The sequence below is a fragment of the Oryzias latipes genome, chromosome 16 (genome assembly GCF_053564925.1).
Source record: "Oryzias latipes strain Hd-rR chromosome 16, Olatipes_Hd-rR_3.1".
NCBI classification, from domain to species: domain Eukaryota; kingdom Metazoa; phylum Chordata; class Actinopteri; order Beloniformes; family Adrianichthyidae; genus Oryzias; species Oryzias latipes.
Window position 1 is genome coordinate 23,727,509 of NC_136252.1, and position 25,991 is coordinate 23,753,499.

At 39.8% G+C, this 25,991-nt stretch overlaps 1 protein-coding gene across 4 annotated transcripts in view; it reads left to right on the plus strand.

Moving 5' to 3' along the window:
* Positions 1-25,991, plus strand: part of ddr1 (discoidin domain receptor tyrosine kinase 1) — a 49,303-nt gene that overhangs the window by 14,818 nt on the left and 8,494 nt on the right. For 2 of the 4 annotated variants that reach the window (XM_023964435.2, XM_023964437.2), the window contains exons 2-13: positions 2,281-2,438; positions 7,706-7,808; positions 10,902-10,977; positions 12,658-12,810; positions 14,130-14,277; positions 16,008-16,110; positions 16,728-16,914; positions 18,796-19,045; positions 20,762-20,908; positions 21,305-21,367; positions 25,167-25,327; positions 25,680-25,887. In XM_023964435.2, the coding sequence (XP_023820203.1) occupies positions 2,342-2,438; positions 7,706-7,808; positions 10,902-10,977; positions 12,658-12,810; positions 14,130-14,277; positions 16,008-16,110; positions 16,728-16,914; positions 18,796-19,045; positions 20,762-20,908; positions 21,305-21,367; positions 25,167-25,327; positions 25,680-25,887 (1,696 nt within the window). In that variant the 5' untranslated portion in view covers positions 2,281-2,341. The remainder of the gene's footprint in view (positions 1-2,280; positions 2,439-7,705; positions 7,809-10,901; positions 10,978-12,657; positions 12,811-14,129; positions 14,278-16,007; positions 16,111-16,727; positions 16,915-18,795; positions 19,046-20,761; positions 20,909-21,304; positions 21,368-25,166; positions 25,328-25,679; positions 25,888-25,991) is intronic. The other 2 variants (XM_023964436.2, XM_078933539.1) reach the window with 1 other exon arrangement.

Consider the following 25,991-nt stretch of genomic DNA (forward strand, 5'->3'; position numbering starts at 1 on the left):
TGATGACACAAGTAGGCCATTTACAGTGAGAACCTTCTTTGGTATTCTTCATTATTTATTCTTTAACCCCCCTCTACACAGCACTGCATTTAGTATTCCCAGTGTCTACTAACTTAATTGAAGTCAATTTCATGTCTGACTCTACATGTAATTTAGAAAGAGCAACATTTTCTGTGGTACTAAAAAATATTACCAGGATTTCATCATGAAATCTGAAAAGGCAGAGACAGAAAGTCTTTTTAAAACAAAATGACTACCGCATCTTCAGTTCTGCAAGTTCAACCCCCAAATGTTATGAATCTCCATGGTGTGGTCGGTTTATAAAGTGTATAGAAAATGAATCATTTAGCAGCACTGCGACCTCCAAATTTGAAAAGGATAAATCTTGAATAAGTTAATTGCGAATTACATTATGTTTGCCCCTGACTGGTTACCTTTCTGTTCCCAGTGCGTACCTCTCACTACCTCTGACCCTGCAGTAAGTTGTGGCTGCCCCCTTGGAGTCACATGTGCTCTGGGCGCTGCCTGTTGGCTCTGCAGGGTCTGGTAATTGTGGGTTTTGGTATTGTCAGTCCCATCATGGGTGGTGGGAGGGTTGCTTGTTGGGATGGGGGAGAGGAGGATGAAATTTGGCATGTTCGGTTGATGCGGCTCATGTCCGCTAATGGGAGTGGCCCCTTTTGGCTCTTTTCTCTTCAGCCAACCTGGGCAGGCCTAGTGCCATTTGCCTTTGTGTCAGGTTTCCAAAATCTGGTGACAGATTCTTAATAGCTGTTAGCTAACCTCTCTCCATATGACATGTTTTTACACACGTCAGTATTTTATATTTGAGCTCTGCCTCACTAGCTGTATTTCAGGTTGTCTGGTCAGGTCAACCTTGTAGAAATCGGAAAGTCATGTGACCACATCCAGAACCTTAACTGTTTACAGTCATTAACCTTAAGCAAAAGACTTGCACTGCCTGTCTCTTTTAGCTTGATTTAAGCCCTAAAAGATCAACTAAGTAAACATGCACAACATATACAGTCATTAATTAGGTCTGAGTATTTGCATAATTACTCTTTGTGCTTGGATTAGAAAAGTTTAGTTGGAGGTCAAAATGTTATTATGTAGTCAACTAGTATTGAGTATTAAAGGTTTAAAATGATTGCTTAGGGATAATTAGGAATTTGCCTAAAAGTCTTTCATTTAGCTACTGCCTGTCTGAGTGAGAGCCTCCTCTAATTGGTTAAAATGGCGCCACGTGAGCTCCTGCTCATTAGTACTGCTTCCATTAACCTTTTTATGTGCCAATAAAAATGTGCACTTGAATTTGTAATAGGAGAGGGCAGAACATGCATTGAAAATGATACCACACCACTGGACAAAGAATCAATTTTATTCCATAGACTGAGCTAGCTCTAGCAGAATTCATGAAATACACTCCATAAGAACCCTTTTTCTCACATTTTTGAATGCAGACAATGAGTCTCCTTTTAAAGTTCTGTTTACGGTTTGTGATCATGACTTTGTTTTTTGTGTTACCAATAAAGAAAAGAAACTTAAAGCATACAAACGAGGCGTTTCAGGCTATTCAAGAGCACCGCATTCCATGGGAGACAATCATTTGTTTTGGTGTGTGAGCTTGGGGAGAAAGGAGCAAAAAGTTACAAAAAAAAGGATGGTGCATTCTGCGTACCTCTAAACTTGTCAACATCTGTCCTGTTCTGTCAGTCATTGCTTGCTATTCTCTTTGGTTTTCACCATCAGGCGTCTTTTAAACAATTGCTCCAAATATCTCCTTGCCGATGAGGGAAAAAAGAGGCTTCAAATTATTTGCAGAAGTGATTGTCATTTCAAATACAGAAAGAATAAAATTCCCTGGGAATAAATTCAGGGGCTAATTATTTCTTTCTTGATTCCCAGATGCTAACAACCCTTTCAGAAAGCAGTAAGGTATTATTGTATCACTGCAGTGCAGTGCAGAGGAAAAAAACAAATTAGTCTGTGAAAGTGGTCTTTGTTATTTGGTGTTGTGCTTGTTCCTGAGGGGTTTAGCAACCTGGCATTCAAACTGTGGAGAAACAACTGATCGTGACACATGCACCGTGATTTGGAATAGGAGAATATGATTGAGAGACTTGGGTTATTAATGGCAGTTCTGTGAGTTCAGAAGCCCGAGGCTAAGGCTGCACGTGTTTGTGGACGGGAAAGTGCATCGACTTGTGATTTTCTGCGAGTTGGTGCTATTTAAGCAGCTGGATGGAGCTGTAAGTGTTTTTTTCTTCTCTTCTCTGACAGGTATGCCTGTGGCCATTAGCGTGTCTCCAGACAGGTAACCACCAGGTGTGTTGCTGCTGTCATGGGCTCAACATCCACTCGGTTGTTTCCTGTCACTGTGGTCACAGCTCTGGCTGTACTGGTCTCAGCTGAGGAGCATGAATGGCACTTTAAACCAGGTAAGAGGACATGGACATTTTCCTCTACAATTTTTCTTACCTGTTTTTGTGGGCAGCTCACTTCTAGGTGCCTTTGTGGTTTTTTGTTTCCTACACAATCACACACAGTTTCCTTTTGAACCTTTGAGCCTCCTCCTCCTCTCTGCCCTCATTTCAGCGAGTGCAGTAAACACCTCTCTCAGCGGCCTGACATTCTCCTCACATTCACTGATCAGTGAGCCTCATTCTCCTTCCACTATCAACAGGCTATCCAGTGTCTTTTTGCTGTCTGGCAGCCAGTTGTGTGTAATAGGAGAGTAAGATAGACACCCTCCCCTCCTCACCGGCTCGTCAAAACTGCTATCGCACTTCGTGAAAGTGTCAGTCAAAATGTTGGGGAATGCTGCTCATGAAGAGGAGGTGAATATGAGCCAACCAGGTGAAACTAGAGAGACAGATTGCAAAAAGCTGAAGGAGGAAGTTAGAGAAATGCTGTAAAAAATACAATTAAAAAAATGATTATTTAAAAGAATGACCCATTTTCTTTTATTTAATATACTACAAATTACCTCATGTTGAGCCATTTAATTAGAGGTCAAATATAAGTAGCAGTCAACACATTTTAAAATCCACACCTAAATTTACAGCAAATGAATGAAATTCTGTCCTTTAGCAGTTGATGAATCCTGCCAACACTCAGACCCGCAACCCTCTCATTTGCCACATCCCCTCTTCAGCGCTCACCTTGACAACGGCATGCGTCCATTCCTAAAGCCAGTGATTTTCAATCACCAGTGTGTCTCAAGAGTTAGTAGAATAATAACTCATGTTTTCCTGTATCTCACATCCTGAAGTCAGATTTCTCAAACCATAAACATAACTTTTGCTCACAGGATCCAGATAAAACATGGTGATCGTCATCAAAGCACAACAAAAAAAAACAGCGATGTCCAACTTTTTTTAAGCCTTTTATCAATCCCTTCCAATCTGTAGGTGTATTTCTCTAAGGAACAAAGGGATTTAAAATATAACTTTAAAAAAACTGAGACAAACAAAAAGCAAAACAAAACAGTTTTTTTATCTTTTATTTGAGCTGTTATCAGATTACAACACCTATTCAAACAAATCAAACCATACTCTGTATGTTATCCACTAATTTTATGTTATTTTAAAAGTAACACTACCTTTACATATAACCTGATTACTCAAATCTGGTTACTTACTAGGTGAAATACTGTTCCATAATAACATAAACCAGTTGACTGCTTTTTCATCTACCACTTCAATGGAATCAACCTGGATGAATGAGTCTGTACAGACATGTTTCACTCTGTATGAATAGGAATAACATGCTATTATTACCACGTTACAGTAATAATGTGTATTAATTAATAACAAATGGTGTAAAACACTTCAAGCACAAATATTGCTGTTGCTTCCCATTAAAGTCCCATTCTAATCAACTTTTTAATTATTTTAAAACTGTTCCCAGTGGTATTTTAATTATTATGTGATTTTTAGCTTAAAAAAAAAAAACCTGTGTTGCTTTCTTGTTCATAGTTTCATATGAAAAATATGCCAGAAGACCATGTTTAAAACACGATTTTCAATAGAGTGAGTCTTTGCAATGCATTATAACAATAGCATTATCACTATCCTGAAAGGTGAGATATTGACATATAAGATTAGTTGAAAAAACAGATCCCTGATGCAAGGGACGAAAACTGCACTGTAAAAACATACTTGTGCTTGTTGGTGCCATAAGACCATCACTTCTTGCATTACTAGTTTAGTTTCAAATACAAGCTTTGTTTCCCTCTGCATGCTGCTGGGTGATCCACTGCATCCCTGCAAGACACTACTGCTGGAAAATTTCAGAACAAAGTTGGATCTACCGTATTTTCCGGACTATAAGTCGCTCCGGAGTATAAGCCCAAAAATGCATTATAAAGTAGAAAAAAACACAGATAAGTCGCACTGGACTATAAGTCGCATTTCGACGGAAATTTATTTGACAAAATCTGAGACCAAGATATAATAACTTGCACAACCTCATATGACACAATCATAGCAGACTGTTTATCTCATACTTTCACAGTAATTCTTTCTCATACTTATTTATTTATTCCTTTCATGAAGCATCATTGGCCAACTAATACTCTGTTTTCATCCTGTATTTGTAGAAACAGTTGTCATTTTTATTGCATTTCTGAATCTATGAAATCATTGGAAAATAGAATATTATGTTTTTAGCCTTCAAGATGTTACTGTAAAAAAAAAAAGGTTTGCTGATTCTCTGAGTCACTTAACATACTCTTAACACTTAACATACCTCATACATCAGATTGACCCAGGAACATCATCTCTGTTCCTCACAAATGAACATAACAGGAGGGTTAACAATGTATTTATTTCAATTTATTTCTAATATAAGTCGCTGCGGAGTATAAGTCGCACGCCTTGCCAAACTATGAAAAAAAGGGCGACTTATAGTCCGGAAAATACGGTAATCTCCAAAATCGTAATATTTTTCTGATACTATTTTATCGCACTAGATTTTGTATTTGCATTCTCACTCAGCCCCTTTTGTAACATTTATAATTAGTCAATTTTTTATTATATCTGCTAAAAGGTTACTATAAGAACATTTAAAATGTGTTTACTGTTTCAGATTTTGCTTGGGGATAACAGCCTTTTTTCAAAATAGCCAATAGTTCAGATTTTTTTATACAGTGTTTGCATTTGTGATAGAGCGGAAACATTTAATAAAACTCTTTGAAATAATAACTTTACTATCACTAACATATACCCAGTTTATACTTCAGAATAAGCAGCAGCTATTTTTTCTTAAATTAAGATGTGAAAATGTGTACAATATATAAACAACTGATAGAAATTGTAGAATTATTTAGGAGTCAATAAAGAAATGTTTCCGTTCAATTTCTTATCTTAAAGTCCTTATCTCAGGCTGCAGAAAATTTTAAAATGTTAACTTTTTATGAATTAATTTTGTGTCTGCTGCATATGAGCAATTTTACGCTTCTGAAGTTTTTGTTACCTTAAATCAACCCTTAAATGCCTCATCTTGTCTGAATAGTTAAAATGCTCTATAATTCATGCTCAGAAGTACTTTAAACCTCATGTCTTGTAAGTAAAGATCTAACCTTTATCATTAACATAAATCAAGATTTCAAAAATGTCATTTTAGAAATCTGAGCTGTTTTGTTCAAAGCTGGATCGTCAGCAGCACAGCGGTTTGCTTCCTTTTGGAGTTTGAATGTCCTCCCCTTCCTCGATGTTTTCCCATGGTCCTCTGGTTTCCTCTCACAGCTCAATAAAGTGTTGGTCAACTGAGGATTACAAATGGAGTGTGAGACAGTTGTTTTTGTGGAGCTATGATGGAGTCTCCAGGTTGAAGCCTGTTTTCATCCATCCGTTGCTTGACATGGTTGTAGGGATCGACCTCGTCAGGGTCACTAAGATGCCTTTGGCCTCAAAACATCTGATTTTTTTTAATGCCAGCTGTAAAATTCTTGTTTATCAATGAACTGAAAACATAGTATTTTTGTAAATTGAACAATAGAAAAGCATTGTTCGTGGAACAAATTACGTATAAAAAGAGAAAATATTTAGCAGATTGAATAGCTTTTTTGCAATAGTTTAAAAAATTGAGAGTACAAATTCTTTATGCAAGTAGGTGTGTCTGCAGTAAATGAATGCAGAGTGGGTCGCACACTGTGGTGTTATACACATTTTTCATTGACACATACCTTGAAATTGAGGGTACGAATGGAAGGATTAAGCATAGGCACTGAAACCGTCTTCGGGGTGAACCAGGAATGGAGGCACAGCCCACTGTGAGCTGTTTGCTCGTAACCCTGATGGTGTAATGATACGGGCACCTGACCTCAGGATGGAGATGAGCGGTGTGTGTGTGTGTGTTTGTGTGTGTGTGCGCTTCACCCACTGGGCTCTTTAGTTTTTGTCATGAGCCCAACATTCTTGTGCAATGACTCAATGACAGAATTGGAGTTCGGCGCCTCATCCACCCCCACCGCTTCCTGTCACATTCAGCCAGCGCTCCGTATCCTTCTGAGTGCCCCCTTTTTTCTCTTTATCACTGCACCCCCTCACATCCTCCCCCACGGGTGACTCTAGAGCAGATAGCAGAGTGTTTGGGTAATCCCTGCCTGGGACCATGCTGTCTGGATTGTTTGATATTCTTGCCGCTGGAGTGCAGTCGGCACAAATACCTGGGTGTTGTGTCCCCCCCCCCCCCCCCCCTCTTGTTACCTTTCCTTTTTCCCTGCAAATCTCAAAATGTTTGTAAAAATAAATGTGTAGAATATGTGGGCAGCATCAAACAGGAAAGTGTCTTAGACAAGACGTAAATTAAGCAAGGAAGTCTTCTACCCGTACATAATTTCAACTTCTAAACAATATTTGTTAAGAAAAGGTTACCTTTAGTGCTAAAACATATGAAACCATTAAATACTTTGAAGGTATCTAAACCTTAATGTATTTTTTACATTAGTAAATTGTATTTTTATATGTCTGGGGTGTCTAGTTAATGAAAACTCTCTACATAATCACAGTGCAAATGCAAAATGATATAAATGGATGCATCAAAGCATGCACAAAAATACTGATCTAGCTACCATGTCTTTATGAACAGGTGTGTCCACAGCACCAGGGTATTTGCCTTTGTTCAGGCACTGAAGGTCTTAGTGTGATGTTTGCTCATGGTGATGTGAGGCAGTAGAGGTTGTTTTACTGGCCCACTGTCAAAACACGTGGAGGTGATTATTAGCCTAGGCTCTTTTTAAGACCCCATTAGGAGAAAAATAAAAAAAACTGAGAATAAAGAGAACATAAAAAAGAGAAAGTGAGTAATAGGTGAATCATTGACGTGTTGACAGCTGGGTAAAATTGGTTTGAGACAATTTGATAAAGAGGTATGTTTAACTTTTTGCCAGAAAACTCAGCAAATTGAAATTACTCAAAAAATAAACAGAATTTAAATCAGCTTTGTAAAGTGTAAACATCTAACTAACCCAGAAAGCAACCCCATATTTTTCCTTTCATTCGCTGTTTGTCTTACAAACCAAAAAGCCCAGAGGTTTTCCCAGAGATGACACAACAGTATTATGCTCCATGACCAATGGTGGCTTCTGACACTCCGGGGGAGACTTGAGTTCCTCTTGGAAATGTGTAAAGGAGAATTTTGCTCATAGCTTTATCTTCTCCCTGTCATCTTTTTTTCTCTCCCTTCGATTCTTCCCGGACAGATCAGTGTCGTTACGCCCTGGGGATGGAGGCTGGCACCATTCCAGACTCTGACATCAGTGCCTCCAGCGCCTGGTCAGACTCCACTGAGGCCAAGCATGGAAGGTGAGAAGAGCAGAAAAACGGTATTTTATTAAATAACTTCAGTTTCTGTCTCATAGAATTCAGCTGAATTTATCAGTTTTGATGATGCACAGACTAATACATTTAAACCACTTTACATTATTAGCAAATAGAAAACAATCTTTCAGACTGTTTTGACAATTGCAGTGTGGTTGAATTTGTGCTGACTTCTTTTGGGACGTGTCTTCTAGCAATAAATTCTCAGTCGTTTTTCTGCCATTTCCAGCGGTCTCTGACTTGATCTTGTGAGATAATGCTTCTCAGAGAGGAGACAAAAGATGTTCCCTGTGATGGATGACAGAGCTGCAACTTTTGGATACATGATTCCATTTTCATACTACATTAAACTGACAAGAACCCATCAGCTGTTTGAAAGGCATGAAAGTGGTTTTCACATTTGAGAATCTGCAGAAAATTATTGCTGTTGATGGGAAGTGCTTATCATTTTTTTTTGATGAATGGATTCAAACTGGCCAAATTATAAGTATGGTGCTTTTATAAAATGGGTCTGCATTTTGAAAAGGATCCCTGAACAACAAAATAATTATTACCATCAGCACTGACTGATACTTAAAAGAGGGCATTACCACCTTGTTATTATCCTCTTCATCTGGAGCAGTGCCCAGATGTGACTTTTTTTTTAAGTAAATCCTAATATGGAGTGGGTTAAATGTCACAAAAAGGTATTTGAATGGAACTCTTGAGCTAAATATTTTTTTCATTTGAAACTTAGCGATTCATATATATTTTTCATACTTCGTAAAGTACTTAAAAGAGAGCCTGTTAAACTTTAATCCCCCCCCTGCAGTATTATCAGAACAATCTATTATTTATCTTTTTACAGTTGTCTGAATATATGACAGAGATAAAAGATACGGAATCTGCAAAGCATGAAACGCATGATCTAAGTGAAAACCAATTGACAAATGAACAAGAGGAAGCCATTTAGTATACACAAGCCGCATTATACAGGCAAAACGCCTGACACATGGCACGCACTGATATAATGGCTTTACGGGTAGAGATGGGCTGTCTAAGGGTGAAAAGTGGTTAACTTGTACAGATCCTGTACAAAATGGCAAGTTTGTAGATCGCTCGGCAAACCCGTAGAGTGAAAATGTTCATGAACGTTTTTTACTATGTGCATGCTGCAAGCAACACTTATGCAACATAGATGATGACTTTATTATCCCACAATGGGGAAATTTCATATATCTGTGGCAGCAAAAAACAACATTCAGAAATAATCTATATAACATCAAAAAAGAACATAAAAACATATAAAAAAATGCAAGGGTAAAGTAAGAGTGAAGTAGGTGAGATGCAGGCATGTCATACAGATTTACATTTATTTCAACCTCAAATCCTGCGAGCTGTGCAAAGAGCTTGTAAGTGCTGTTCACGTGTGATACCTGTGTGCTCCTTGTGTGGCCCGCAAAGGTTTGCCCGTTTTTCGCCCAGATTGCCTGTATGTAGCCCTAAGGGCAGTTATGAAAATGGTTCTAAACAATTGGAGGTAAAGAAAAAATTCAGAATTTCCCTTGAGGTCCCGGTCTTTTTGCTTAGTGTTGGCCCTTTTATTTGCCCACGTTGAACCCACTGAGATTCGGACTGAATGCCGGATTATTAATAAATTGCTAGACAGTTTTCTTTGAGCATCAATGCTACTAAAGCCAAAGTGGGTGCCAATTTCTTGGACATAAATGTAATCTCACCGTTGCTGTTTGCTTACTTTTCATTGACTGGTTAACTTAACTGCATCCTCTGTTGCTGTAAGAATTCATGAAGAAGCAATGGTCAAAGAAGTGAAATAGATCATACCAATGTTTTTTTTTAAGTCACGATATTCAAGATTATGACAACCTCCTGTATTTTTTTAAACTGCCAGTGGATGATCATTTGTCTTCATAATGGCCATCTAATAACAATAATACCACCTTGTCTGCCTGGCAGTGAGCTGCTATCATGAAAGCCAAGTTGGAGCAGAAACACGCCGCCGCCACGTGCTTGAGTGTTTCCAGGATCAAGAGTGTGTGTTTGTGTTCATTTGTCCCTGTCAGTCTGTTGGGCCGGGTCTTCCAGGCCTGTGTCAAAGCATGTGGAAGTGATTATTAGCCCAGGCTCTTTTTAAGACACTATGGGGAGAAAAAGGAAAAACTGAGAATAAAGAGGACATGAAGAAAGAGAGAGAGTGAGAAATGGGTGGATCATTGGTGTGTTGACAGCTGGGGAGAAATGGGTTTGTGACTCTTTGATGGAGAGGTATTTTTCACTTTATGACTTATTACTCTGTGCCAGAAAACTCAGCAAATTGGAAAAGATGAAGTGAATTTAAAGTAGGAACAATGTGGAAACAAATGAAGAGTTGACTCCTTTTTTACTGCATGTAAGAGCAAAAAAGGCAAGAGAGCAGAAAAAGTTCAGAACTTGGCAGAAAAATCCCCTGTGATGTTTATCTTGTAGACCGGTGCCATATTCCCTCTCCATCCATCACAAAACCCTTGATGGAGGTCTAATAGGCTGATATCACCTCGTATCTCCCAGCTGTGTGATCTCACCCAACAAGAGCAAAGTGCGCTGATTAGCATCCAAACTACACCACCACCCTGACCGAGTTGATGTAATGATTTGTTTTTGGCGGTTGGACTTCAGTGATCAGACTGAGGTTGTGGCCTGGCGAAGCTCCTTGTGCGAAAAGATGCTCTCAGTTAGGACTGTGGTGTTCATGCGGTCAGTGTGTGTTGGTAGCATGAACTCCTCCTACCCGCGTGGTTTGAAAAAGACCTCAATGAGTGACAATGTGGGTAGTTGGGATTGAAAGATTTTGTGGAGGCTTTCTTTCTCCATTCTGCATTCTCAGTTTTGTTTTTTTTCGTTGGCCTTCAGGCATTCCCAGATGTGTCTGATAACATCACCCTACAAATATTTAAATCTGCTCTTTTAGAATCAATACTCTTGGCGAAGGTGGAGGAAAGTTTGTATTGAATTCTGACTGCACCAAAACCGTTGGACTGGGGTTTAAATTGAACTTCTCATTTGTGCTTTTATTAAAAAAATAATGTTTCTGGATCTCAGGTTGAGCACCGGAGAGGGAGATGGGGCCTGGTGTCCGCTTGGGCCGGTCTTTCCAAGTGGATCAGAATATCTTCAGGTCAGTTATGCAGCTTGATATGAACTCCAGTTCCAGTTAATGTTCAGTGCAGCTGCTGCATCTGTTTGAGTATTCAGAAAAAAAACGGATCTGCTTTCAGTCAGAATTCAATTTGGAAATCGTCATAGACTATCAAGGTAAATTTAATTAAATAGCACGAAAATGTCCAAACCATTTTTTTTGTGATTGTACTGCTTTGCAGTAAATCATGAGTGTCAAACTCCAGATGTAAAGCTCCGGTTTGTTTTCAGCACATCTGATCCAGGTCATTCATCCTCAGCAAGTGGGGCAGAGCCGCGTCAGACACAGCCGCAGGTCACCGGCCTCTGAGGAGCTGAAGTTTGACTCTCCTGCTCCAAATGCAGCACAACTGTTGCTTTAGAACTGGCAGGAACACAGAAAGGAACTTTTACATGTTTCTAATGAGAAACATTCATTTTGGGTTATATGTTTAATAAAGGTTAAAAGAAATATAATACTGCTATATATAGTGAGTTATAGGAATAAAATGATTTTTTGCTTTAAAAATGACGGGGCTTTGTGCATTTTTAAGCTTTTTGTTAGAAACTAAATGAATACATTTAACAACCAAGTTAGGAAAATCATTATTGACTGGCCAAGAAATCAGTTGGACTACTATGCAGTGGTAAGCTTAGATCATTACTGGTTATCAATCTGCAAAAATTACTAATCATAGCTAATCAGTAAAACTATGGAGCTCTGCAGAACAGACTCTGTCCCATGCAGAGCTAAAAACCACAAGCTTATGTTTAATACTTTAATGACCCGTCAGTCAGTCTGGGGAGAAGGACATGTCAAAAGATCTGGATATAAGCAGAAAAAAGACAGCTCTCACTCTGTTTGAAAATTAGTTTAAATAAAAAATGCAGATGGGCCTTGATTTACTAGTAAGAAAATGAAGTTAAGTCCAGTGATTACACTGAAACCCATTTGATTTAATCACCTTTATAGGCTATTATTATGAAAACAATTTGACCTTATTAGAATAACCCGCTCTGAATTCGATTATCCGTCCATCTTCTATTTCCTCTTAGTCCCGTGTAGGATAACGAAGGTTGTTGAAGCTTCTTCCAGTCTCTTAAGGACCCCGTGGAGAGTTTGCTGGTCCATTGCAGGGCCACACACAGCATTCACTCTAAAGGGGCAATTCAGAATCACCAATCAACCAGTCAAGCATGTTTTTGGACTGTGGGAGGAATCCAGAAAACCTGCCCATTAATGAGGAGATCACACTCAGAAAAGACTCAACCGGGATTTGAACCTGGCCCTCCTTGCTGAGGATTAGGGAGTCAAGTGAAATGAATTAAACAATCTGCAATGTTAGGAATGAATGACGTTACGACAATCAGAATTAACTGTGTTTGGTTTGTTCTGTTTTTTTGCTTCACTGCAAAAAGCAAAATAATCTTGCTTTGTCAATGTGTTAGTGACTAGAATGTTTTTTTTTAATAAGAATTCTTGGTAAAACATTTTTTCTCATCCCATTGGCTAATTTATTTGCTTTTAAAAGAACAGTTGTCAATTGTTAAGAATTGTTGACTTATTTCTAGGGGGCCTTTTGCTCCATTGTGAACTGCCTCCTTTAAAAAAAAAAAATTGAACTAAGATGGAGTTGAAATGTCCGGACGTGTTAAAAAAAAAAAAACTTTTTTTTTTCAGATTGACTTGCACAAACTCCACTTCCTCGCTCTGGTTGGCACTCAAGGTCGCCATGCCGACGGGCATGGGCAGGAGTTTACCCGCAGCTATCGACTCCGCTACTCCAGAGATGGAGTGAAATGGATCACCTGGAAGGACCGCTGGGGGCAAGAAGTTAGCCTGACTTTTGTTACATCACTGCAAAAAACACAAACCTGTTTGATTCTCCTACACCAGAGCTGCTTATTCCTGGTCCGGGAGATCCACCACCCTGACTGTTTTCCAGATCTCCAAGCACTGCCAGCTGCTGATTGATTCAATCAGATGTCTCCAGATTCTGATTGAATAAACACCCCTGGTTCCTGTAATCAGCAGCAAGCAGTGCAGGGAAAGCTGAAAAACAGGCAGGGTGGTAGATCTCAAAGACCAGGATTGAGCAGCCCTGTTCTACACAAATGTATTTATTAAATACAGTTTTTCAATATGATGTTGATCATCCAAACTTGATTCAGAGCCAACTTTCTGTTTAGTTAGGAGCCACAGCTGCCCTGTAAACAATGCAAACAAAGCCTTAACTCGTGCAGATACAGCTATCTCCTTTTGCTTTTGGAAAATGTCCAGTATTTTCTTGTGAGATAAGTTCTCCTCTTTGTTTTGGAACTCCTTACAAAGAAATTGTGGGAATTTAGACCTCCAGCATTCACTTCTCTAAAACAAAATAATACTTTTTATTCAACCTATCAAGTCTGTTTTTTCTTTTCATCCTGTTCACCGATGCAAGAAAAATATTCCGATTTATTGATAGCCAATTTAGGTTGGGGCTTGTTCAGAAAAACTGCTTGGGGCTCACACAAGAATCAGTTTAAATTAGACCCTTTTGTATTTAAAAAAAAAAAAAGTTCTTGTTTTTACATTTTGATTGATTCCTAACAAAGAAAATAAGAAAGATGCAGGCTACAGGTTATAATCCACATTCACTAAGCTCAATGCTGCGTCCACACCAGGCATGGGATCCACAGTCAAGAACGCACTTGAATGTGGGTTCTTAAGCGTGCTTTTAGCAAACGGTGTTCACGCTGGACCGTCGCTGCCCGATAGCGACTCGGCCTCAAATCACAATTCCTAATTTCTCCTTCATGATCAATTTTCAAACAATTGGCACTTCCTTGTTTTAAAAAAAGACCCTAACTATACATCACTACCAAATTCAAGTCCCTGATTGGTCACAGATTGAACTTCAAACGTGCATTACGTTTTGTACACAGAGCCCAAAAATGGACTTAAAAGTGTGCATGAACATGACAGTTTTGAATGTGTAAGCCCAAAATGAGCATATATGTGCATTTAAATGGACTTTTCATTGGAAGTTGTGGCTTGAACATGCGTTTCTGAGCCCGGTGTGAACGTAGCATCACACGTAATAGGAGATTCCAAGAGGATCCAAAGTTTCGTTCGTAATGAACTGATTAACCCCAACCTCTTGCCTTCTATAGGTGGTGTCTGGCAATACAAACACACATGAGGTGGTGCTCAAAGACCTGGGCCCTCCCATTGTGGCCCGCATGGTCCGGTTCTACCCCCTCGCTGACAGAGTGATGAGTGTTTGCCTTCGAGTGGAGCTCTATGGTTGTGTGTGGAATGGTAAGTGTGCATGGGGGGGGTGGCTTTCCTTATCATTTGGTTTGGACATTCTGAGGCATGCCTCCTTGATAAATGTGGACGGTGACTGGGTTTTCTCTCCTCCGAGATTGAATTTATATCAGAAAGTAATGATTACAAATGCATGTTTTTCTGTCTCCGAGGGCTTTGCCCGGATAAAAGGAGCCACAGATGAATATATTGAGGTGGTTTCTGTGTTTCCTGAAGCACAGTGCTGACAGAGTATTTACGGCTGCTTCACCTCCTCTCCAGCCGCATCCGCCTCCCTCAGACAGCTCAGAGCTAGACCCGTAAATCAGAGTTTTCAGTGACTCGAGAAGTTCCAATCCCCATCCCGCGTCCTCGGGGAGCGCATCTCCCCGAAACATGTGGTTTCTGAGCTGCAGCTGGCTTTGACTTCAACCAAGAAGCAAGCTATGCAGACTCACAAATGTCAAGATTTTCTCCCACTCTGCGTCTCATTTGATCACAAACCCGATTACAGAGGTGACACCTCTTTAGTTGGTTATTTAACATTCAGAGTGGCTCTGTTTGACCCTCATGGACTCTCTTATATGCAGCCTCATCTGCACACAGTCAGTCATTTGCATCCAGAGCATGTGGCCCTGAAAGGCTTTGAGAAGCACTGTTTATGATGTCTGTGGAGGGTGTCAGTGACTTCGTTGTTCTCAGGGACTGGGTTGATTAGCTTGGGTTCTGTGGCGTAATGGTGGCCAGGAAAAGAGACCTGAGAGGCTGACCTTTTCATTTGTTTTATGGCTTAAAAAGCAGCTGTAGCACTTTCTCGTTCAATGCTCACACTGCCAAATTGCTCTAATAAAAACCATTGATTTACTTGTAAATATTAGCAGTAAATTAGTTTTTTTGGTTACCGTCAAGCTTTTGAGAGTAAATATTAGCTGGAAATATAACAAGCGGTTTTCCAAATGGGCCTTTTCACTAGCTAGACTTAAAGTCCCACTCCGACTATCCTCTGATCTATTGTAAAAGCGTTCCCAGTGGTCTTTTAAACATGATTATGCGGTTTTTAGCAGTAGTTCATTAGATATTTGCCTCTGAGGTGGGCGTGAATAAACTCGACCCTGCTTCCTGACACCCTGCCCTTGGAGCTATCCAGCCATACAGTTTTGAGCCAGATGCCAGCTCAGACGAAGAAATAGAAGACATGCATTGGTCCAGTCGTCTACAAGCGGATGCATAAGAGCAGAACAGTACAAGGAGCTTGTGGCTTAACGATTGTTGCTTCTATGTCACACATTTAAGCTTCTGATTCACAATGATTTGAATAAAGAAATACTCAAACACAGTTTTAAGCCTCATTTTCTATATCCTCTATCATGAGAAAAAAGCTACAAGAATCACGACTTTCATCAGAGTAGGTCTTTAAGTTAATTGTTTAAAATGTTTTTTCTTTATATTAAAGCAATATTACATGCGATAAAATGACAGTTTACCTTTACGGTTTTCATTTTCTTTGCTCCTATTTTATATTTTTTAAGCCCAGCTGTGTTGAAGTCTGGAAACTGTTTCATTAAATCTGATCTGGCATTTCTTGAGTGCTTTGTTGAAATGACAACACTTAAGAAAATGTCATGTTTGGCTCTGTTGTAGTGTATGTTTCTTGAACTGGAAAATCAGAAAAGATATTTCTGTTTTTACTTTCAGCAACTGTATGAATCATTTTGACTGATTTTAGCTTTACTCTTTCTAAGATGGGTTAAAAGCTTACACCTCCCCGGTGGGTCACGTCATGAACTTGCCTGGCCTGCCCGTGTATTTAAATGACTCCATCTACGACGGAAGCACAGAGCAAAGGTAAGAAATCTATTGACCTGGATCTTTTTCCTGTCTCTGCGTGCCATTAGTGACTGTAAATTATTTAACTTTCATGTAGCCGGCTATGAGAAATATGATCATGACGGAGTGGAATAAAACTGTACAGTAATAAATATAGGGTGAGGCTGAGTGTCTCCACGCTGCTCATCACATCTACTACGGTCCCAGCCAAAACCTTTCCTCATTCTCTGTTTCTGTGCGGCTAATTGAAACAGAATGACATTATTTTTTCTAAGCCGCAGAGGGATTTGAGGCATGTTTCCTGACTGTAATGTTTGACATGGAGCAAAGGAGGGATAAACCAGGTATTTGGGGAGGGGGTCCACACTTGCATGGGCTGTGTAGCTAATGGGGCTGAAATGTTTTGCCAGCGGGCGAGTGAACACTTTTGATGTAATCCAGATGTATTTCTAGCAGATGTAAAAGCTTGTGCAACTGGGATGGAGGGTTGGGGGGGGGGGTCATTTGCTGGGTTCCTTTACTTCAGGTACACTGCTGTGTGCGAGCGTTGTTACAAGAGTTTATGTGGGTAACGTTTGTGTTGTTTGTGTGCAGAAGTGCGTTAACACAAACAGCATTGTTTGTTTGTGTTGCAGGATGCAGTTCGGCGGCTTGGGTCAGCTTTGTGATGGAGTGCTGGGTGGAGACGACTTTACACAAACCAAGGAATTAAGGGTGTGGCCGGGGTATGATTATGTCGGCTGGAGCCGGGAAGCCCTCGGTCAAGGCAGCGTGGATATTGAGTTCCATTTTGAGAAACCTCGACTCTTCATCAACATGCAGGTAAACACTAAGATGTGTGATTGTGAGTGTAAAATGATGGGGTTGTGAGTTTATGATCGGATTAGAGGTGCTCAGATTCTGGTCTGTATGAACAGACTGGACCAGGTCTTCACAGAAATAATGCAAGACATCATGTTAATAAAAGTTAAAGTTTCTACAGGTATTTGTCAATTAAAGTCCCACTGCGAACATCTTTTGATCTATTGCACAAGCTTTCTCAGTGCTCCTTTAATTATGATTATGCTGTTTTTGGCTAAATTGAAAAGCCTTTGTCCTTTTTCTAGTACATAGTTTCTGCAAAGCGGCAGGAGTTCATTGGAAGTGGTCTTTAAGCACTTCAGTTGTTTTTTTTATACCAACCGTGTGTTTCTGTGTATCCATGGCCTGCATGAACTCTAGACCCAACAGCATCGATGTCATACTTTGAAGTAGTTCATCTGCCATCTTTTGTAGCAGCATTTTAACTGGAATAGCTCTGCAGCCATTTAACTAGTTTGGATTCGCCATTATTTATGCTGCAGCAGGAATCTGTGCCTGTCCTTTTTTGCAGCCACCAAATTGCATCAGAGCCTGTTTGTGCGTCTCTGTGGCTTTGGGGTTAGTTTGTAGAGCAATGAGGATGATTGTAATATGAAGCAACCCCACTTTGAATTATAACTGTGTTGTTTCTTTGCACGGGGGTTGGAATGTTGGTTTGAGGGGAAATGCATTTTTGCATCTTTAACACTCAACTTTTTTATAAGGGCACAAATCATCCTCTTTGAGGAAATTCAACATTTCTACATCCTCCATTTCTCTCTGTCACTTTTATTCCCTTCACGTGTTCATTATTAGTTGAGTTTACCTCAGTTACCATTTAAGATTTCTCCCAACTGTCTCCTTTTCCTGTCTTTTCCCTGGCGGTTTCCACTCACAGACCTCAGCTGACACACACTGTTATGCTTGCCTGGCTGAGCGGATGTGTCAGACACGCAGGTCAAATAAATAATGACTGGGAGCCTGAAACTAATTTCAGCTCGACTTGTCTCTGCAGGACAAAGTTTTTTAACCTGTGCCTAATCACCCTCCCAAAGGGAAGTCTGCTCTTTAACCTTTCCACAGTCCTGACCTGCACTTGCTGGAGTTGGAAAGGACACTGAAACCTGTCCTGTGGGGCTTTTGTGGAACATTTATTATGGGTTTGTGGAACCTCAAGACAAGGATGAAAAATAACCCACAATAGAGGCTCAAGCTAAACATAACAGGCATACATTTATTCTTTCAAAGCAAGTGTTTCTCCTATTACAAATGAACATATTTCTTTTGATTTGACTTTTAAAATCCTCAGACCTCACTGAAAATAGAAACACTTTAATCCTACATAGCAGCTTTGCATCCTGGGTTTCTGTGTGAGCCTTTTAATGTGAACTCAATGGAACAGACTGGTTAGGAGGTGGCAAGCCAGCATTAATAGACAGCAGCACCTCATCTGTCTTTAAAGGCAACGAGATTCATTCCTCCTTAATTTTCGTTATCTTAGATCGGATTTTTTTTGTTTCTCTCTTGCATATCAAACCATCTTTCATCTACATCTTCATCCCTCTCTCATCTCTCCTAGCTCCTCCTCCTCCTCCTTCAGCCATAGATCATTTTTATGAATGACATAGGAAAGATATGTTTCTCCTGCTCTCCCTGATGTTTTACCTTGAATTTGCAATCATGTTTACTTGTGTTAAAGTAATTATAGCAATTATAATTATATGCAATTATATTTATCATTCAAATAGAGTCTTTTCTGCCTCTGCATGAATTATGAGTGTTAAAAAGTCTTCTAAGTTGTTGATTTAGCACATTAGCTTGGTGGTTGAGCTTCTGCACTTGTTTTCTATTTCTGTTTCACAGGTTCACAGTAACAACCGACACACACAAGGTGTGCGAGTCTTCAGCAAAGTGGAGTGTCTTTTTAAGCTGGGCATCCTGCTGCCCTGGTCCTCTCCTCCGCTCACTCTACCCGTACCGCTTGAAGATCTCAAAGACCCCTCCTCACGACCCATCTCCATCCCACTCGGCCGCCGGCCCGCTCAGATCCTCCTCTGCAAATTCTATTTTGCAGACCGCTGGCTGCTCATCAGCGAGATTTCCTTCCTCTCTGGTAGGAAAATGCGTCAAATAATACGATTTTAACTTTGCTTCTGTCTCAGTGGGGCGTTTCATCCATCAGAGTTTAGGAAATGCATATTTTTTACATTATTATGAGCATAACAGTGCTTGTGTTACATTGTGTAAATTATACTGAATATGTTTAAAAAAAGAAAGCAGAGATCAGTCTACTGGAGTTATCATATCATCAAAATAAAATGTCACATTTTTTAACTACAGAAATAAAAAACTAAAAAATGTGCAAACAATAAATTTCAACCAGCACACTTATTACCAAAAATCAAAAAAACAGGATCCTAAAATATTGACTTCTTTAACCTCAGAGGCATGTGGAAGTCAGAGTATGAGAGGGTTTTAAAGTTTTATGTTCCAAACAGAAAAAAATCTGACAGCATCCAAAGTTTCATCATTAAAAAAAAATGTAACTCCCAAGACCAACCCAAAATGTGTTTTTTATTTTTTACAATACTGTGGAGAAATTTCCACACAGATGGCTAGAAAAAAATCCTCTTTCTATGAATCTGTGAAATCTTGTGTTCTCTTTAGAAAACCTTAAAAAGGACTTTCAAAATAATACTTAATGTGTGATATGTTGTCACAGTTTATTGATGTTTGATCATTGCATTCAAATGTTGTTTCATCGATGGACTTTTAACACTTTGTAATGGTGATTCTGAACAATTATTATAATCCAAAATTTAAAAAAAATGATTTTGAATTTTTGTGAAAAATGTCTGAACATATGCGCTCAACTTGTTTCTGGACTGAAAGTGCTTCTCTGCTGTCTGCTCACAGAAACATCTGAGCAAACCCAATCAGTTTTTGGACATGCATTGCTTCAAAACCTAAAGGAATTTGATTTTGTCTGCACTACAGTTTATTTCTCTGAAAAGTTCACTGTATATACATACAAAGGAGTGTTTGCATTGAGACTTGGTTTAAATCCAGTCAGGTTCTACCAAAGACTCCCAAAAAAAAAAAAAAGGTTGCTGAGTCCGACTGTGACTGACTCCACCTCACTGCAGTCACAGTATGATGTGTATAAAAATTTCACACAGTCTGGTATAGTGTCCAGGACTTCAACTCAATCTGAGCTCTGAACAATAGAACCACAATAAAATTAGAATTTTTGGGTTGCTTGCAAGTGAACTCCCGTACGGTTTACTTGCAATGTGAATGTAGACAGACTTTCCATGAAAGCAAAAGAAAACATTTAAAGAATAAAAGCAGAAATGACTGGGGCAGTATTCATTTTTAGAAAAATCAAAGCCCACAATCTGAGAATGTGTGAGTCAAGGAAAAAACATGCAAATGTGGAGTCGTAAGCCAATAAAAGTGAAGTGTGTAACCTCAACCATTAATCCATTCTCTGAACTCTCTTAATCCCATTTGGGGTCACAGGGTTGCTATAGGCCAATACCAGCCACTGTTGGGCGAAGGCAGAACACCCCGGATGGGTCACCAGTCTATCGCAGGGCCAAAAGTGTAGTGTGAACTCAAAGGGAACTAAATGTTTTATTCTCCACCCAAAGAGAACCTCTGGGTTATCCTGATGTGATGGCTGTACAATGCACCTTCATTTGGGTCAGAGCAAATTGTGGTTCGTCATTGTTACCCAAACTTTAAGGATGATCCAAAGGTCTCTTTAATGGAGTGATGTAACGTTCTTTTAACTGCCTCCAATTTCTTCATCCTTCATCTAATTCAGAGCCGTATGAGGAGGATACAGACGCCGAATCATTTTCCTACCATCTCCCTAAGGATCCTGGCACCACCTCTTCTGCTCCAGTTAATGTTACCACTCCTGTTTTTACATCAAGTTTCAGTTCTCCCAGCACCAATACAAGGCCTTCTGGTAAGTTCTGCAAATCTTAATTGTTCTTATCCTCCCTCATCTTCCTCCACATTTGGTTTTGTCTATTTGATCTAATCTTTCTATCCTCTATTTTCTCTCTGATGCCCACTTTCGTCACTCCTTCCTTCCCACTTTCCCTGATCTCTCTGTCATCCTTTCTCTGTCAGCCGAGGTTTTGCAAAGGCCTTGTCTTTTATCTTGCTTAAGGAGATCTTGCTTTGAATAAAAGGTCAAGTAGTTTGATCTATTTTTTTTTTCTCATCACACTTTTTTTAAGGTTTTGAAGGATAAAATCCAGCTGAGTCAGAACCCTGTCATCTGTGCTTCTCTCTCCTCGTCACTCTGTTTTCATCTCTTCTCACATGTTCGTCCTTTATCCACCCTTCACTCCTCCAGAACCCCTCTCTTCCACCAACACCAGCTTCATGAGGGACACCTCTGGTAACTGGACGGTGTCAGGTGAGGAAGAGTAGAAACGGGGAGCATGAACAGAGGGGAGCTAGCCCCCAAATTCACTCAGCATGACAGTAAGCAAAGGGAGTGAGGATTACAGGGGCACGCTTTGGCACCCCGTTCTTCCTTCACTGTTTGATGATAAATAGCTTTAGAAAAAACCCAGACAGAGCTATAACAGAATATATTTATGTAGAATAACAGCTTGGCTTCCTGTGGTATTACAAACTGCATGGCTTGCTGGAGAGCTTTCTCTAATCCATAAAGCTAAACAATAACAAGCTTTCTGTTTTAATGATGCTGGAACTGGGTTTTGTGTTGGGTTTGCTGCTTCTTTATTTCTTGCTGGCCGTAGTTTGATGTCTTTGTCTAGATTCATTTATTAAACACATTGATCATAACTGTGAGGGCATCTTTTGTCCTAACAGCACAATATGTAAAACCTGAGTGCATGCTCTCGAGCCCTGGACTGACACCCGCTTAGTCCAAAATGCAAGATAGTTTGTTTTTCTTTGACGTTCCAAACAGACCTTTAAAGAAAAGGTCATAGCAGTGGGGCAGGCAATTGTTTGTCAGTAAAGGATTCTGCAAAGTGTCTCAACAAAAGAAGAGAAAGAAGAGGTCTGTAATGTTCAAGATACACTTCAACTGTGAGAGACAGAATGTAAGAAAATAAGCCACTAAACTTTGTTGTTAGTATAATGATCCAAAAACAAGTATTTAGCCCCTACAAAAAAGCAAGCATTCTGTTATTCTCACATAGCTGTTACTAAGCTCTTCTATCCTCTACTCACTACCTGTGTTAATGTCACCTGTTTGAACTGGTTATCTGTATAAAAGACACCTGTGCACACCCGTAAACAGTCAGACTGTAACCTCTCCACCATGACCAAGTCCAAAGATATGTCAGAAGACAGCAGGGACTAGACTGTTTACCTGAACAAGATGAGAAGGAACCAATGTACAATTAGCAAACAGCTTGGTGAGAAGAGATCAACTGTTTGCATCACTCATACTAGATTGTTGACAATCTCCTTCCACCTGAAGCAAGATCTCGTCTGGGGATTAACAGTGATGACCCATCCCAGAACTACATAGGTAATCTGGTCAAACTGGGACCACATAACAAAGTTTACTACAGCACAGGGCTAGCCAACCCTGGTCCTGAAGAGTCCAGGCCCATCTAAAGTTCTCCAGAGATCATCTAGATGATCAAGAGAACTAAAAGAATGTAATGTGATCAGATGAGACCAAAATTGAAGTTTGTGGTATAAACGCCACTTGCCATGTTTTGATTGAAGAATGTTGAGTTGCACCTGAATAACACCATACTCACTGTGAAGCATGGGGGTGGAAACATCATGGTTTGGGGCTGCTTTTCTGTAAAGAGGAAAGGACAACTGATCTGAATGAAATAAAGAATCAACGGGGCCATGTATTGTGAGATTTTGGGTAAAAACCTTCCATCAGTGAGAGCATTGGAGGTGAAATGTAGCTGGATCGTCCAGCATGACAATGATCACAAACACATTACACAGGCAACAAGGAAGTAACTACGTGACCTAACTAGTCTCTGGACCTCAATCCAATAGAGTATCTGTGGAGGGAGTCGAAAGTGCTTGTTCTTCCGAAAAAGCCCCAAAACTTTTCAAAACTTGACAAGACCTGCATGGATGAATGGACCAAAATAGCGGTTACAGGGCAAACCCAATGAAGACCTGCAGGAGACATTTAACCGGGTTACATTGCAAAGTTTTGAGGTGAACTTTGTTTTTGACCCAATACTTATTTTCTGCACTATTTTTTACAAATACAATCCTAAAAACTTAATGTGATTTCTTGGATTCTTTTTACATTCTGTCTCACAGTTGAAGTGTATCTATAGTGAACATTAGCGACCTCTCAGCTTTTTAAGATGCAGTATATGTGACTTGAATACTTTTCACCATAAGTGGCATATTTAAACTCTCTAGAACGAAAAGTTTAATATCTGATTAAAATTTTTGCTTTTGAAAAGCCAAACCCCGCAGATGTGTTAAATACAAAGTGTTTGCTCTGTGGAGGTGACGGGATTCGGCGCATAATAAGCGCCCACTCTAGCAACCTCTGCCAGATACCGAGTGAGGCCGATGAAACTGTGTTGGCGTGTGACCCCAGCAACTGCATGATTGAGCTCATGTTCAGACGCTGAACAACATTTTGACTTATGACTTATGGTGCACAACCGCAAACACACACCCACTGAAGATTTAAGGCTGTTTAGTAATCTAACCCCTATGGGATTATGTGGATTGTTGCCTCAGCAGCTGTAAAGTATGGTCAGATCTTCGTCTCGGTTACAATTCTTGAGTAATGTGATCTGACTTTCTTGATGATAAAGAAACTGTTTGGCTTTTTATGTGTTTATTAAACATATTGAGTAACTGTTTATGCTGGAAAAATACGAGTTGTCAGTTTGAAATATACAGGGTGGTTATTATAAAGACGCGGTTACTAAAATGACCCGCCTCTTGTTCTTTCTGCAACGCAAAATATATAGTTGTACACAATGTAATGTACTATTCCATCCATGAACCCAACAAACAGATGAAACAGGAGGATTTTGTGTGAAACTTGGATTATTTTTTAAAACAAATGACTGTTTTTCAAAGTTGTTCCTCTGCTGTCACTCCCTCTGCTGAACGGTTCTGGAATTTTTAATTATAAACTGCTTCATTAATTAGTAAATATGTAGGAAAAAGTCCAAATACACGCAGATACAAAACAGAACATGCAACCTTTCAGTTTAGACATTTGTAATTAGAAGTGCTTTCTCAATTACAACATAATTAATCAAGGAATGGGCAAAAGGAAAAATAAACAGAACAATGAGCCCCAGAGAAATAAATGTGCGTTAATCGTAAATATTTACAAATGAACAGATTATTCTGCAAAAGCATATACAGTAGAGTAAAGCAGTAGCAGATGTGTTTAACAAGGTAACGATAAAAGTGGCTGAAACACTTTTTTAAAGGTGGATTGACAAATCATTTTGAACAGATGCTTGTTTCCCAACAAACTAAGATGCAGAAAAGAAACACGAAGCCCCTAACTTTGGATTAGTTCATAATGATCTCAAATACTTTAATTTGACTTTTTGCTTGGTTTGACATTTTGGTTGTCTGCACCTTAATGCGGCCTCTAAAAAAATGAAGTGAACTGAACAGAAATAAATTCAAAATAAAACTTTCTGAACCTTGCATGCCCTCCAAAACACCAAACGCCCACTTAGAATGCCATTGACAGAATAGTATAATGAAGGGCAATGGCTATCACAACTTCCTGGAACTCTCTGCTGTGAAAGTGGGAAAAAAAAGTAGGTTTTATATTCATTCTGCATTTAATATTCCGTCGGCTTGCAGGAGAGGTTTGTTTTGAGCCAAAAGACAATAAAAGTGAGTTTTTTACGAGGGAGGGGGACATTGCGCTAGTGTAGCAGTAAAGATTTCAGGATGATCTGTGCCTACTTTGTTGCAGTGCTAGCACATCCAATTTTGGAGCGATCTAAAAGAACATTTAAAAATGAAAGCCAGCTTACACCACTAAAATACTGAACTGAAAGTGATTTATTACCGATGAGAATTAAAAAAAAGTGTTTTCTCTAACCTGAACCATTGATATGTTCAGTGGGCACAGACTTGGAATCAACTGAGGCTGTTAGGATGTACAATTGTGTCTTAAATAAGGATCATGCCCAGTTGGTATGCCAAGTATTCATACAAACATTCACCATGTCATCTCTCTGTTTGCCTTCTTCCCCGTATAGAATCTGCAGCCGTTACTCCGAGGGCGGGGCTTCCTGTAGCCAAAGATGACAGTAGTAACACGGCCATTCTGATTGGCTGTTTGGTGGGCATCATCCTTTTGCTGCTGGCTGTGATCGCTGTCATTCTTTGGCGGCAATACTGGAAAAAGATCTTGGGCAAGGTTTGTTCAGATATAAAATCAGGTGTTTGATAGCAATGATAAATCCCTGCTGTTGTCCTTGGAACTTTTTTTTCTGCAGAACAAATTGACCTAAACTGAGACTTTGAAAAATGATCCGTTGGGACTTGGCTCAACAAGCCGCTCTAACCATCTTTAAATGACTGATAGCAGGCTGGAGAACTGCCAGGTTTTTGGCAGAGGACCATCTGGATATGCTTTTGGGAGTCCTCTTACATTTCCTACTAATCATTCAAACATTAGTCTGTTTCAGCAGTTTGATCACGCATCCGCTCAAGACACCTAAAGTCTTTTTCCTGTTACTGCTGTGTAAGTGACGCCCCTGTCCTCTCAGGCCCAGGGCAGTCTGTCCAGCGATGAGCTCCGCGTTCACCTGTCAGTCCCCTCAGACAACGTGGTCATCAACAACACGCACAGCTACTCAAGTCGTTACCAGCGCATACACACTTTCCCAGACGACCGAGACCAGGACAGAGACGGAGATGGGGAGTATCAGGAACCCAGCGCTCTGCTGAGGCCACGAGATCACAGAGACAGCACAGGTAAGCCCGCCGCTGTCATTTATTTACAGCCTTCAGTAGCTTCATTCAGAACATAATGTTACGTCTGAGGTACTTGTATGTAGAAGGAAGCTAAGAGATTCCTG